At 34.4% G+C, this 16774-nt stretch overlaps 1 protein-coding gene across 8 annotated transcripts in view; it reads right to left on the reverse strand.

Moving 5' to 3' along the window:
- Positions 1 to 16774, reverse strand: part of Ppp3cb (protein phosphatase 3 catalytic subunit beta) — a 50155-nt gene that overhangs the window by 2190 nt on the left and 31191 nt on the right. For 2 of the 8 annotated variants that reach the window (XM_034497454.2, XM_076931217.1), the window contains exons 10-14: positions 13241 to 13318; positions 9075 to 9101; positions 7043 to 7127; positions 6234 to 6331; positions 1031 to 1060 (exon numbers count right to left, since the gene is read on the reverse strand). In XM_034497454.2, the coding sequence (XP_034353345.1) occupies positions 1031 to 1060; positions 6234 to 6331; positions 7043 to 7127; positions 9075 to 9101; positions 13241 to 13318 (318 nt within the window). The remainder of the gene's footprint in view (positions 1 to 1030; positions 1061 to 6233; positions 6332 to 7042; positions 7128 to 9074; positions 9102 to 13240; positions 13319 to 16774) is intronic. The other 6 variants (XM_034497455.2, XM_034497458.2, XM_034497457.2 and 3 more) reach the window with 6 other exon arrangements.

Below are 16774 nucleotides of genomic sequence, written 5' to 3' on the forward strand. Positions count from 1 at the left end.
ACTGTGTTTGAACGATAAGCAAAAAGGATTCATAATTTTATTTTTTAAAACATGTTTCCTTTCATTTTCTGACCAATTAATACAAACTATACCAAAACCAATGGCAATCCTTCTTGAGTATCAAAGGGGTTTTCAGTTTAACTGTTTTGAGATTGGGACTCACTACCTGGAATTATTATGTAGCTTAGCCTGGCCTCAAATTCATGATCCTCCTGGCTCAACATCCCTAATGCTAAGATAAACATTCAACACCAAGCCAAGCATACACCAATATTTATGGATTAAATATTACTTTGTCTGGAAGGATGTTAATTCCATTAGCAAAATGTTAGTTAAAAATATTTATACAATTACTTACAGTCTCCCTGATTAATATATCTAATCTCTAGGACTGTATATAAGCATAAAGCAAACAAATGGCTATGGCCACTAAACAGAAGTGTGTAATATCAAGCTAAGTCTTGATACACATGAATATAATCTTAACTATAAAACTACAGCCCAAACTGCAAGAAACAACAAAAAAAAAAATCATTTTAGTAACAGCTCCTGTACTAGAATTGGCAAAACAAACAAACAAACAAAAAACCTCACGTGTTTATTTAGTGGAGGGTTTCACTTAGGGGAAAAAATCTGAGTAGCATAAATATACAAAATATGGCCAGATCTCTACTTGCAGGGTTAGTTTAATAATGTCCACTAAAACAGGCAACATAACTGCTACATATACAACATATGCTAAGAAAATCAGTAACAATGAACTCTATACTAGAAAAGAGAAAAGACATATATATACATATACATGTATATATATGTATATATATGTGTATATATGTGTGTGTATATATATATATGTGTATGTATGAGCTATTGTGATTTAAATAAATGAAGAATGTGACTGTTAAACTTGATGAGTTAGCCAGTATGATTCATCTGTGCGAGCTAGGCATAAGACACATCCCACAGGATATTTTCTGATTCCCACCCACAGACCACAGATCCCTGCCCAGTGCAAGGACTCTGATCGTACCTTTTTCAGCCTCAATAGCCTCAACTGTGGCTGTACAGAAGTGAGCAGAGGCATGCAAAATGAATGAGAGAGATGAGAAGGGTCATATTGTACAGCAGAAAAGGCAATGATCACTTAATATATCACAGTACCCCCAAACTACATCATTTACAATTGAACACAAACTATACCCACATTAGAGAGCCCCATCAAATCCCCCAATTTCTAACACAGCACAGCTTACATACAGCACTATGACATCAGAGCACAGGACATAGAGACCTATTGTAAAGACAGACACCTCGGCACCCATGCAAATATGCTTCAGTATTTATTATTCATCTTGAATTTACTGTTATGATTGTTCTAGAATTTTCTATTGTTTGTTTTATCAGTGAATTACCATTACAGGAAAATTATGATAATAGCACTGTAGAAGAAAAACAAAAAAAAGGACCTTTCATTCACTTCCAATATTAACAGCATTCATCACCACTTGGTTCTCTAAGATAAAAACTAGAAGGGGTCAGTAATAGATTTCTGTCCCTTCAGTGCGAAGAGTAAACAAAATCTGGTATAACTATGATTAAACTTAAGGACCCTGAATTTGTTCTATTAGTGTAAGTATAATTCTCAAGTTCTGTTGTTTAGGGGGAGCCTAAAATGATCAATTTTCTATACTAAGAACTTGGGTTTTTGTTTGTTTGTTTGTTTTGAAGGAGGCTGGCCTTGAACTCCTTACCAAATGATCATCTTTCATCAGTTTCTAGAGTAACTGAAAGGGTATAAGTGTATACCACTGTACCCTAGCCCCTACTCTACTGCTGACTGCCTATCTAAACATCTATAATGTTGTAAAAATTCTATTTATATTCAGTTTATCATAATGATGAATTTGCTTAGAAGAGAGAAGACCTGTATTCTTAGGTGAAGAAAAAAAGGCTACTACTGGGAATCTTTTCAAACCTGTACACTAATGTGAAAGGTATTAAGGGATGGAACTATCATCTTTCAGGCAATGAATCCTAAGTATTTCATAATAAAGATAAAATGTATAGATCATATGAGAAAAAAATTCTTGGTATAACTCGCACTGGCACATTTAAAGAACTGAACATTTAGTCATGCATTTTGTAATCAAAGATGCCTTTCTGTGTAATGCAAAGTTGGTAGGTCAGACCATTTGCTGTTCTTGCAGAGAATTCAAGTTCGATTCCCAGCAGCCACTTGACATTTAACAATCATATCTAATGCCAGTCCTACGGGATCTGACACCCTCTTCTTGGAGGACACCATGCATGCGCACAGTGCATGTACATATAATATATGCAGGCCAAACACCCATATGAATAAGATAATGAAATAAAATTTCAAAAAATTTTAAAGGATATATGTTCATTTATTTTTCGGTTTAAACCATAAAAAGAGTTGACAAAGGGGAACAAGATCTAAAAATGCAAAGAATAATAGTACTTGCTTGACCATGTGAAACAGTATGATTTAGACATTATTTCATCCAAAATAGTTATGAATGGAAGAGCCTTATAAAAGTAAATTTAAAAAATATAGGTAGTCTTAGCCAGAATGTAAAGTGAATTGGGGATCCAAGAGGTAGGATGAATATTGAGTAAGGATTTAGTTTTCCTTAACTGTTAAATCAAATTTCTACTCAGGCATACATATTATATGCCCACCTTGGGGGGGGGGGGGGAGAAACCCTAGTATCTGGAAAGAACTCTACAAAATTTGCCCAGGCAGAAAATAGGGTCATATGATCCATTTAACTGGGCATGGTGGCAATGCCTTTGATCCCAGCACTCAGGCTGGTGAAGCTTTGTGAATTCCAGGCTAGCCAGGGTTACACAGTGAGACCTTGTCTCAAATAAACAAACAGAAAATACACAAAACAGAATGAAAAAAAGAGACCCATCTATATTTATTAGTTCTCAAACATTCATTATCAGCCCCTTCAGAATATAAACATTTTTCTTCATGAAGTTGAATGAAGAAAAAAATGTCCATCAGAATATGATTTAAGAGTTTGTGATACTAGAAGTGATTATATATGAAGTATTCTCCAACATGTATATGGTAATAAATTAAGACTAAAATTGATCTCTTTAAGAGAATCACAACCTAGTTAATTATATAAAATGTTTTAATTCTCCTGATAACCTTTTTAAGCTATGAAACTTGATAGTAAGCTATATACTCTGTCAAACTGAGAGGCTTAAAATTGAAATATAGGCACCTGAAGCTTAAATAGTAAACTAGAAACATCCGGTAATTGTAAAATTCTATCTCGAAGCCACTACTGTACTTCATTAATTTTCAATTACACAGGTGACAGTGCTAATAAGTGTCAGTACAGCGTTGCCTTTAGCTATTATGTTCTTCAATACAATAATGAATAAATGATAATTTGGCATTATTAAAATAAAGATACCTACATATTTTCCCATATAGATTGTGTTGTGGATAGAATTATAGGGTTAATTCCCAATCAAATTACTATGGGGGAGGGCAGATATAAAACTCCAAAAATGAAACTACAGTAGAGTTGTAGTTTAAAAAAAAAAAAACAAACAAACAAACCAAAACCCTCCACCCAAGAAATAACATGTAAATGTTGCTTCAAAGATACTAAAAAGAAGTTGGGCATGGGCATGGTGGTGCTTTTGCCTTTAATTCTAGCAGCCATAAGGCAGAGGCTGGAGGACCTATATAAGTTCGAGGGCAGTGTGGTCTATGAACTCCACACCAGCCAAGACCCTGCCTCATAAAAGAAAACTAAACCAAAAAAAAAAAAAAAAAAAAAAAAGATATTGAAAAGGTAACTTCTATAGTCTGAAAATAAGCTTAAAGTCTCAGAATTAAATTCAGTTTTATATTACCTCTTAGTCATATACATTAACATCAGTTTGTATCCATAGAAATTTAAAATATTAATCTTTTAGTAAAACATAAGATGTAGTTTCTATATGAGCTTTGTCACTTCTTTTAAAATCAAGTTTTCATATGCTAGGGAAGTAACTTCAACCAAATGCTCAAACCATAACATCAAGAGCCATCCCTAGCAAAACTAGGGAGCTGTCCAGTTTCCCAAATTAGACCCCTCACGCTCAGCTCCTTCCAGTAACTCACTCTATGCTGGGAACAGACAGTCCCTTCAGCAAAGCGGCTGTCTCCCAAACCTTCCCTGCAGTTGAGGGTGGTTTCCAAGTTGAAGTAATGAGCTTCAGGCTGCATGCAAATTAAGAATAAATAGAAGTACCAAGCTGTCAACAAAGCATGTAATTAGCAGGTGCTAAGTGTGAAATCTGAAAGCACAGTTTGCCATGGATACAATATAAAACTAGTAATATATCCAAGGATAACTGAGAGATGACTGTTAAGTATATATTTAAATATGGTATCTTTTAATTTTGCTTTTTTCTTCGTAACTAAACAAAGGGTATACTTTTCATGATTAAAAAGGATCCTTTACTAGTAACAATTTTTAAATTTTTACTGAATATTTAAGGTTTTGTTAATGTTTTAATTTACATTCATGTAATTTTCTTTGGCATTTAAAAATATTTGTAAATTGAGGGCAAAGAAAATTATACGGAGCTTTCTTTTAAATCCCAAAACAAGAGAAAAGAAATCTAGGGATGGTATATAGTTGGTGGTTCAGTAGTGTTCAAGGTTCTAGATTCTCAGATCTCTACAACTATGACAAAAACTGAAAAAAAAATGTAACAAAAACCAACTAAACATAAAACCTTATTCACCATAAAAATCTGAAGTTAATATGTAGTTTCTATTCAAACTGTTCTAGCTGTACTTGTTGTTTACACCAGTGGTAACAACACATGATAAAATAACATGAACTAAAAATTAAGTCTATCAAAAATTGCTTTAATGAAAAAAGATTTGTTTTGAAACTGAGTGAAATACATTACAAGGGAGTTTGAAATTTATTCAAATACTTAAACTCCTTTTTTGTCCACTTTAAAAACTTACTAATTACAACAACAATAAGAAACTATAGTAAAAACAACAGATCTATTACTGCCGTTTTAATAAAACAATGACCTGTCAAAATCACTTTGTGAATAGTTTTTTCCACATCACAAACTTTGTATTCTATAAGGGAAAGAAATTGAGACTGTGTGCTACTGTGTATTGGCTGCAATATTCAAACCTCTTTCTTCTATTTAATCTGTAATGGGCTGTCAAAGTTTACCCAGTACTTACACAGAATAAACAATAAAGTTAGCTTTTTAAAAAAAAACATAAAATATTCAAGGAGCCAGATTACAGGAATGCTTTACGTATAATTTTTTTTATTTTCATGCAAAATAAAGGCACACTTAATAACACCCTTTCAAATTTGACTTACATGATTTAAATTCAACCCTTTATAACAATAGCTTAATATCTAATGTTACATTCATATTCAGAATGAACCAAGTGCAGCAACAAATGCAGCAAACCTAGAATCAAGGTGCTACAAAGCTGCTTCTACATCAAAAGACAGAGAAGCGTCTGATAGAGTAATTTAATTGAACATATATTTACAGACATACAGCTATCCTAAAGAAAGACAGACAGATTTAGGAAAGCAACTATATCTGCAGAGGAAGGAAACAGCATATTACAGACAGTCAATTATACATAGAACATTTGACAAACACCACAGAAAACAAACTAATCATTTACCAGGGTACAAAACTTGGCATAAATCTTTTGGCAAAAAGAATAAAGGAAGTTTGGGGGCCTAAGCAGAATTTTAACTCAAAAAATAAATACTTGAAAATATAAACATAATCTAATACAATTATGTAAATTTTAAAAGAAAGAAACTTGGAATTACATTTCCATTTTAGTAATATGTATAACCCTGATTCACATTCTTGACTGAGGCTTTTAAAAGAAAGGGGTGCGTTAAACAAATGAATAAATATTTCAGAATTATGACATGAACTGCTCCCATATCACTTTATGAAAAGCTGGGGAACTGATCATTATTTTCTGTTAAAAGACAACTCGTTCTATTAATATTATGCCCTGGCCAGGTACTAATTAGATGCCTATCATATAGTACCCTGCTTATGTCAGCTGCTAAGACAGGAACTAAAAAGCAGAAGGAGTTCCCTGCATGCATTATGTGTATTGTTAGCAAAAGAGTGAGGTGTGCCCCAGTCCATCTGAGGCACAGCAAGTTGCATAACATCATTACCACTTTGCAAGGTCTGCCGTCCTCCAGCCAACACTCCACTAGGCAACATCCCTGTGGGAGTCAGGCCCTTGAGTGTCAGCACGCTTTCACTCTCCTCCCTACAGCAGAGAAATTGAACAAGTATAAGAAGGATTAGTAGCTCAGAGGTACAGCATTTACCTAGTACGCCCAGTGCACTAGGTTTGATCCTCAAAATTTCAAAAATCGAAAAGGAAAAAAAATTAAAATCTATCAATAAGTATTTACTTTAAAAGAGGAGCTATGGCCCATATGCAGTCCATGTATATAATGTATTACCTTCATTGTTGTTAACATATTTCCCTCAATTCCAAGATACTTATTTTCCCATATTCTAAATGTTTCATTTAGGAGGGTAGACATACTATAATTGAAGTATATATTGTTTTCCTGAAACTTGTCTTCCTAAATTTTAATCCCAGGAAGGTTAAGTTGTACTCTCACAAAACAGATATATGGATGAGAAAATTCACCAGGAATCTTATCCTGGTCTGATTTTCAAGGTACAAGTTTGGTGCTTTCATCACAAGATTAAATTTCAGTGGCAGACTGTGTGCTTAGTATGTTTTAGGTCCTGGGTTTGATAACAGCACCACAAAACAAAACAAAAAAGCAAGCAAACAAAACACTACCAGCTTCAAATGAATTTCTATTCCCTTCAACAGTACATAACCTTACAACTAGTTTCAATATAGAAAGAAAAACAGTTGCTTTTAGGTATTAACCAGAACAATGCTTATAAAATGCAATGAAATAATTTTTTGCACATAATCAGGAAAATTTTTTGGTACCTGAGAACAGAGAAGACTCTTGCCATCTTGCCAATTGCTCGGATCTTGTTTCTTATGATTTCTTTCCGGGCTGCAGCTGAACCTACTTTCAATGGAATAAATAGAAAAAAAAGGCTCAAGTTTAGGGCACTCAAGCACTAGCCTATTCCAGACTCATCTAAATCAATACCAGGTCTCCTGCTACCAGCTCACATGGAGGAGACTAGATGAACTCATGCCAAAAAGCTTCTCAGTCCTTCAATGATTAGTCCAACCCTGTCAAATACTGGGGACTGATAAGAACAATTTACAAAAGTTAATTATCTTACACCACTGACTAATCAGGAGAGGAGTAAAATAGGGGAGGAATGGGGACACTTGAGCCCAACTTGGATTACAAACCAAAGGACAAAAAAATAGGAACAATCCTATAGTTTTTAATTTTTATGGGAGCCTATGGCATGCAGACTAAGACAAATGGAAGACTTCTGTTTATCACCAAAGTCTTTAACATGCACACTAGAAATAAGTCATATTATAAAAGAATAAGCTTCTTTACTCTAAGTTAATCTACAAAAAATGTACAAAGGTAACAATAAATACAAAGGTGATCACAAAGTAGGGACCACAAACAGTATTTTAGATACAACAAATATCTCTTAAATTCATGGACTAGCTGTCCTCTAAAATCATGCAAGCTTTAATAACCATGGGCAAATATGAGATAAACAGTAAGAAAAGACTCCCTTGAAAAGCTGGCTAAAGAATACAACAAAAGAACTGGCTCCTTGGCTGGACAGACTCAAAGGATCACTCTTCCTTCCCTTGGTCTCCAGCAAGAACAATAATCTCAGTCCTGTAACCACATATATAGCAACTAGAGTTACTCTAGACCAGAGTGTGTTTCCTTACACCTGTGCTTCAACACAATGAAAATACGCATATGGAAGCACCATTGTTGAAGAGAAGGTCAAGGAAAGGTCAAGATGCTAGAGCAAAATAAACCTTAGGAATGCAGAGGTCTGAACAATCAGAAGTCTTGTTGTAGGTGACAGTATTTCATTTAAAATTCAAACAGACTACAAATACATATAATTAAAAACTAAGATGATGACTAGACCTAACTAAAATGAAAACAGGAAAAAAAGCCCAAGTTCAAGGATGAAAACAGCATGTATTTAGAGAGCAGGGCTCCAGTTACCTATTTGTTATTCTCTAAAGGATAATATAGAGAGCACTGAAGCTCCACGCCCAAAACTATGTGGTCATTACAGCATCAATGACATGTTCTTCAGATTAATTAAAAAGGTTAAGTATCAAAGAATATCAGAATCTGAAGACACACTGGGTATATTTCCTTATTTTACAGACAAAAAAAATTAAAGAAAGGAAAAAAAAAACCGAAAAAGCAAACCCCTGAGTTTATTAAATAACTTTCCAAGGACAGAAAGTCTGATTTTCTTCTATTAAATTAATACAGATCTTATTTTTAAATTGGCAGAAATTTTAAAAGTTTGATTTGTATAAGGAATAGTAGGTTAAGAAGGATGGCTATAGCAATATACATTTGTCTTTTCAGCCTTAATTTATATATTTGTAAAACCAAATGATATGAAAAATATACTGAATTCAAATTAAAAAATTTAAGGAATATAAACACACTGTACAAATCTGGATTTAAAATCAGTCTACAAACACATCATGCATCATATTAAAGTAAATGTCCACTTTAAAAGTACTTTGGGGAATAAGACAATCAAACACCCCTAATCATGCAGGGAAAAGTACAAAACATTACAAATAAGCAAAAGAATGAAATTTTAAAACAAGAGGAATGAAAAGAGGGAAAACTATTTCCATGCACAGAAAGACAGATGTCTTGGAATATGACTTCTAAACCATCAAATACTAACTCACATAAGTGTCAGGCTAAATTTGCACAAGGCCCAAAAAGACTCTCAAAACATTAGTCAATGAATGTGCCAACTTACATGAACATGAAGTAACTTATAAAGTCATATTTCAAAACAATGTTACTCTGTCTGGTCTGTACCTTTTTTATTGCCATATATGAGCCGTTCTTCAGATGGAGAGTCCAGAAAAAAGGAAGTGAATGATGGAGAAAAGGTGGTTGAGACAAATAAAAAGATAGAAATTTAACTTGGCAGTGGTACTGAAGGATGAATGTAGAAAGAAAGGGAGAAAAAATGAAGGCCTTCATATTTGAAATTTTGAAAAATGTAGTACTATAGAATTTGGTGAATAAAAGACAGATGCTATAGGGTAGAACTCTAAAGCAAAGATTTCGTAAAAGATATGTGTTGAGAAAGAAATTATGAATAGAGTGATTATAATTTTTGATGAAAATAGACATAATCAGGGACAGAAAAAAAAACATGAAAACACATAAGACCAATAAAAGACTGTGCTAACAACTACACATTTATAGCCGTAACCCTAAGGAAATATGCCGCCCATGAAAGTATGTTAAGTGAAAAGCAATGACACAAATAAGATACAAGCTCATGTGGTTCTTCAAGGACACCAACATATGCAAAATATGTAGCATGTACAGGAAATGTAGGTAACTTTTCTCAGTGAAAAGCCTCAACCACTCTAAGTTAAAAAAAAGTTGAGTCTCCCACATTCCATGACAGAATGACATGATTTCTTGAATCTGAATTGTAGTATGTTTGCATATATTCAAATTTAACAATGTGCTGTTTTCCAATCAGGGAAACTAAGCAACATCTTTTCGCAAAAATAGTAACAGATTGTTTTTAAACCAAGTAAATAGCTTTAAGAGTAGGCAATAGAGGTAGTTTGAAATTTCCAGATCTTATATTCTAATGCTAAGATACATGATTATACTATAGGAACTAGAGTTTAACTCAGTGACACTGTAACACATAGATTATGCATTTCTTTTACCAAAACTGAAGACAAAAGATAAGTATCTGAAATAAATGTATGCCTTTTAAAATCATAGAAATTAATGTTCAAAATTTGTTCATGATTAACAGCTCTAATAAGGATGCTACACATTTTTTATGCAACAATTATGCAGATTTATCTTGGGGAAAAAACCAAACCACCCATATAAGCATTAAACAAACAATACTGAGTACCAAAGAGCTATCAATAAGAGTCTTAATTGACATTAACAGATCTCAAAAGTGAATCTATAAAACATACTCTTCTTCCTTTTTCTACAGAAAAACCCCCATTCAACCTCCATAGCAAACTCCAATCTACCATGTTTTCTTTCTGAAGTCAAATTTCTTCCCATATCCATAGAATGGGTTAACTGAGGTTCAGCAAACGAGAAAGAAAAGAGAGAAGTCATGCCATCATGGTGAAAGGAAAGTTGCAAGGAGTGACAAAGAAGGACAGGGTAAAAGGGATGAAGCATAGAAGCATGGGGATGGGTGGGCTTCTAGCAGTTCTATTCTGGATCCTTTGCTGAACTTTAGTGTCCATCCTCCACTATCCTCCATTCTTTCCATGCTTTCTCTCCCAAACCACTCCCATTCCCCTATATAAACTCCTGGACTCATATCGTTAAATCTTCTTCAGAATTTCTGATACTAATACTTGGTTAGTGAAAGGGTAAAAAGAGGAAGAGGAAATGCACTTGTGATGCTGACAATGAAGGGAGACTACTTTTAGAATACGAAAGAGAACTCAGTGTATTTTCCCATAGAAACAATGTCATAAATGTTCCAGAAAACTGTAAGTTACTTGAGAATAAAATGTCATCTTGTCTGCTCTCTCAACTTATAAATGAGAAGATCCAAAAGAAGTTGGGTGCTTTCCCAAGACTACATAGCTGTGAATGAAAGTAAAAGATACTACTAAACTATTATCTTTTTCATTAAGTGATACTAACTTTTTAATAATATCCCTGGAATGGAAGAATAATACAAGAAATAAATAAACGGGCAAAACTGATATCTTATGGTGAAAAAAACATTAAGATAAATACAAGCTCTTTTAAAGGAATATATATTCTAATACTTCTTCTATGTTTTAGGCAGCTGTGTTCTTTTCCCTGTTTTTTATTATATGTTCTTTTCCCTGTTTGTTTTGAACAGTTAATAAAACCTTTTGTATATTCCTTGTTAAATCTTTAAAAATTGACTATATTATCTTCATATAATATAGGAAGTACATATTGAGTACTTATAAATAGGGTACTCAAACTAAGTACTAAGCCTTAACTATAAAACCTTTTTTCTTTTTATTAGAAGAAACTAACCTCTTACTACTCCTACTTAATATGCTATTGTCAACACTAATAACAACACTAAAAGAATACAATAGCAAAAATAAGGAAATACTACCAGCCTAATACAAATGTCTTATTTTTAGAAATTATATATAAAAACACAAGTTAAATTATCATGGGAAAAAATTCTACAAATCTTACTAGATATAAAACAAACCTTTAAAACAATAACAAATTCCTGAATACAAAGATGTTAATTATAACAGTTGAATAGTAGTGAGAATTTAAAAAAAAAATTACTAGTTTCAATTAACTTTGTAAGTGTCAAAAAAATTTAATTCGAACTGAAGTAATTATAAATAGTGGAATAAATTTCAGTAAATGTATTAACTATATAAGAAATCTTTTGTTTGAAAGCTAAACATTATTTTTGATATACTAGACTCATAGTTAACATAAAACAATTAAAACACCCACTGAAAATTTCATCAAATGTGACAAATTGCCAGAAAATTTAAGAAACTGAAAAACATACAAGGCATGCGCCAAGAGTTATATCAATCATCATCTGAATAATATCTCAACACCTGTAACATGAATAGTTGTTATTATACTCAAATTGATGAGAGAAGCATAAATCTAAAAGTGTAAATGATTTGCCTGAAGCCTCAGGGCCACTCATAAGAAATTAGAATCTGAACCTAGTGATACAGAAATTAAAACAACTATTATTTTTAGGGGAAAAATAAGCTATGTATGATGAAATATTTTAAAGTAGAAACTCGGGAGAAAATAAACTTTCTTATCCAACCCCTCCCAAAAAAAAAAACTGACATAAATTTGCTTTTAAGTTATTAATAAAGGTACAGTAATAAGAGAACACAATAGAAAAAGCCAAGGAAGATAGCCTATAATCCCAGTGATAAGAAGTGGAGGATTAGGAGTTCAAGGTCATTAACTACAGGGTGAGTTTTGAAGCCAGCCTGAAGTATGTAAGATGCTGTTTCAAAAATTAAAAAGGGGCCGGGCGGTGGTGGTGCACGCCTTTAATCCCAGCACCTGGGAGGCAGAGGCAGGTGGATTTCTGAGTTCGAGGCCAGCCTGGTCTACAGAGTGAGGTCCAGGACAGCCAGGGATACACAGAGAAACCCTGTCTCAAAAAACCAAAAAAAGAAAAAAAAAAAATTAAAAAGGTGTGTAGGGTAGAATAAAAAGGGGGAAAAAGGCACTATATCTCCCTACTAAATCTTACTAATATGTAGATAATAATTAATACAACAAAGAATCTCAATGCTGACTACCGTATTAAGTAAAAATTTGAAAACATAAAATCCAATAATTTTTAATGGTATTCCTTTATACATACTATAAATATGTATTAGGCACACAAATTTGTTGGTTTATGTAAGAGCTAACAACCACATATAACCTTGTTTCTATAGAAAAAGAAAAACAAACTTCCCAAATCTCTAGCAAATCAGCCAGGGGTCTTTTAGAATATAAGTACACTACAGTGAGAATAACCTACATTGATAAAGAAGTGAATACAACAGTGGGAGTTCAGAGATGTTTCTGATGAATCATGAACACTGTACTAAATGCCCTCTTCAAAAAGTAATGTCTGTATTCCTCAAGAACTGCATCCTTTCAACAATCCTCCATTTTTTTGTTTTTGTTTTTTTCTTCCAAATTTCCCCTTTCCTAAAAGCCCCACGCCACTACAAAAAACAAACAAACAAAAAAACCCCAAACAAACAAAAAAAAACCACCTAAATTATTCTAAAAACTTAATTGTGTTCATGTGTGTGTGCACGCGTGTGCATGCACGTATGTACACGCTGAGGTGAGGAGGTGGGTGAATTCTCACTTATCAAATAGGATAGCCATGGGAAAGGAATGATTTTTTTTTTTTTTGGATACAGAGTATACTGAGACTCAGTAGTTAAAGAAGTATCATTTCATAATAGAAATAGTAAGATGAGTATTCATACCATCAAACTGGTCTTCACCTTCTGTCATTAGTTCATCATCAGAGCAAATACTCAGAACATTTACCAACATTTCTGTCACTATTCAAAAAGAAAAGAGAATATGTTAGATTCCGACATACAATTTCCCACATATATGTACAGCAATAATTCAATATGATACCTCATGATAGCAAGAATGATGCAATTTTAAAAACTAAAAAACTTTAAAATAAAAGCAATTTAACAGGTAAGAACTCTGAGAAACTGAGATTAAAATACATCAAAAGCCGGGCAGTGGTGGCGCACGGCTTTAATCCCAGCACTTGGGAGGCAGAGGCAGGTGGATTTCTGAGTTCGAGGCCAGCCTGGTCTACAGAGTGAGTTCCAGGACAACCAGGGCTATACAGAGAAACTCTGTCTCGAAAAACCAAAGACACCAAAAATCTGCTAAGAAATATAAGAGTTTCAATAAATAACATTTGAGAGGAACTATAAACCAGACTTCAGTTTTCCATTTTATCAAGAAGTTACAAAAACTATAAAATGGTCTCATAGGTAAATGAGGTACATAAAAGTTCATGGTTAATGTCAGTTGATTTTTTTTAATGAGGGTGCCAAAATAACTCAGCAGATATAGAATGATTTTCAAAATTGCATGTCTACTGAAAAGAACAAGTCAGACCCCCTCCCTGCCCATGGTACACTAATATGAAGAGTAATTCAGAATGGAAGGAAAGTCACTAAAACTATAAAATACTTAGGGAAAAAATGGGGGTAAATATTTATAAATAAGGTAATTAGTTCTTAGGAATTAGATGAGATTTCATCAACATCACAAACCTCTGAAACAAGGCACAGAAGTATGTGCCAATGCTGTACTCATAGCACTGAAGCAAAATAACTGCTTCATCTCAGGTGTGGCTCTAGCTTGGGTAACATAAGAAGATCACATTTCAAAGACAAAGTAAAAATTATGTTTCCAAAACTACTATCAAACCACTCAGAACTTTCAACCCAAAATTTATCCTGCCTATAAGAAATGCAGGGACATGGGATGGAGCAGAGTCTGGGGGAATGGCCAACCAATAACCAGCCCAACTTGAGAACCATCCCATGGTCAAGCACAAATCCCTGACACTATTCATGATATTCTGCTATGCTTGCAGAGAGGATTCTAGCATGGCTGTCTTCTGAGAGGCTCTACTCAGCAGCTGATTCAGACAGATGCAGAGACCCAGAGTCAAACAGTGGATGGAGACTGGAGACGCTTATGGAAGAGTTCGGGTAAGGACTGTGGGCCCCAAAAGAGATAGGAACTCCTTAGGAAGACCAACTAACCTGGACACGTGGGGCACTCAAGAGACTGAACCACCAAGCAAAGAACATATACAAGCTGGACCTATCCCTGACACACACCATGTGGATCCTGAACAACTGGAACAGAAGCTATCCCAAAAGCTGTTGCCTGACCATGGGATATGTTCTTCTAGCTCGGCTGCCTTGTCTGGCCTGAGTGGGAGACGATGGAACTAGCCCTGCAGAGACTTGATGTGCCAGGGTTGGGGGATACACAGAAGAGGCTTCCACCCTCTCAAGAGGAAAAGGGGAGGGGAAGAGGGGAAGGACTGTGTGAGGGGGTGACTGGTATGGAGACAGTAAGTGGAATGGAAAATAAATAAAAATTAAAATATAAATAAATAAACAAACCAAAACCATAAACTACTATCATCAAAGTAAAATGCCAACCCAAAGAATGGGGGAAAATATTTGCAAATCATTCATCTAATAAGAGATTTATAGCTAGAATATGTACACACATATATTATGCACATATAAATAATATGAAACATAATTATGAATGAATAAACAAAAGGCAATATATCCATACAATATAGTACTATTCAGTCATAGAAAGAAATGAAGTCCAGATTCATTCTTCAACATGAATAGATCTTTAAAATGTTACAGAAGCCAGGAGTGATGGCACACTGGCCTATAATTACATTTATAAGGCTAAGACACAAGAATCACAAGTTTCAGGCCAGCCTGAGCCACACAGTAAGACCTGGCCTCAAAAACAGAAACCAAAAACAGGACAAGGGAGAGAGCTCAATCTATAAAGTTTTCTGTGCAAGTATGAGGTTCTGAGTTCAATGCCCAATGCCCAATACCCACATAAAAAGCTGGACATATCAGAAGTCGTGCCACCCGCCTTTAATCCCAGCACCCAGGAGGCAAAGGCAGACAGATCTCTGTATGTTTAAGACTAGATTGGTACACATGAGTTCAGAGACAGCTACAGAGTAAGACCCTGCCTCAATAAATGAATCAAAGTGCGCATGATGCTATGGATTTGTAATCCCAGAGCTGGAAAGATGGAGCCAGCCAAATTTTTTGCTGCTCCCCAGGTCAGTGAAAGACACTATTTCAAAATCCACATATCTGTGTATACACTGGCACCTACACATTATCTGTACCAGCTTACAGATAAACATGTACACAAAAACAAAACAAATGGGGGAGGGGAGTTGGAAAGAAATATACAAATAAAACAAGCTACTACATACTGTACACCTCCATTTATGTGAAATATCTGTAACAAGCAAATACATTGAGACCATACAGTAGGAGTTGCTTAAAGCTTACAATGAGTGGTAATAGGAAGAGATAAGAATGATCACTAATTCTGGCTTTGGCAGCAGATACACTAAAACTGGAACACCAGAGATTAAGGTGGCCTCCTGGACAATGCTAACTTACAAATTTGTGAAGTGTCCTAAAAACATTAAAAAAAAAAAAATCACTAAATGAGGATGGATGGCATGCACATACATCAGTAATCTGGGGAAAATGAGGCAAGAGGGCCATGAATTCATGGACATTTATGTTAAACAGAATGAGCTACACAAAACCTAACTCAGAAAGAAAAAGAAAGAAACAAGCAAACAAAGATCCTTAAATTGGGGGCAATAAACAAGAGTTCACCAATTCACTTTAGCTATATGAAAATATGAGCTAGGCAATGGTGGCACACACCTTTTAATCCCAGCATTCAGGAGGTAGAGGCAGGTGGATCTCTGAGTTCAGGGTCAGCCTGGTCTACAGAGTAAATTCTAAGACAGCCAAGGTTACACAGAGAAGCCCTGTCTTGAAATTCCTCCCCCCAAAAAAGAAAATATGAAAAGTATTATCCACATGTACATATACTTACAGATCAATTTTCCCTTTCAAAAAATGGTTTCATATGTTCTGTATTAAGAAATCAACAAATGTTTTATGCAGACTTAAAAATGAGTCTCCATAATTTTAGAGATAGTCTGAAATATCTAGATTAAGAAATTGCTTCAAAACAGTTTAGATATACAGAAGTAATGTTGAATAGGAATATTAATGACAATGGATGGTGGTGATTTAGTAACTGTGCAGGCTAATTGGCACACAGAAATTCATAATATTAATATGCACTGAATTTTTTCAGTGTTGAGATGTGGCGGGGGGAAGCTAGCCCAGGCTCACTTCAAACTCAAGATGTAGCAGTGGATGACCTCAAATTCC

The sequence above is a fragment of the Arvicanthis niloticus genome, chromosome 3, assembly GCF_011762505.2.
Source record: "Arvicanthis niloticus isolate mArvNil1 chromosome 3, mArvNil1.pat.X, whole genome shotgun sequence".
Classification (NCBI taxonomy): Eukaryota; Metazoa; Chordata; class Mammalia; order Rodentia; family Muridae; genus Arvicanthis; species Arvicanthis niloticus.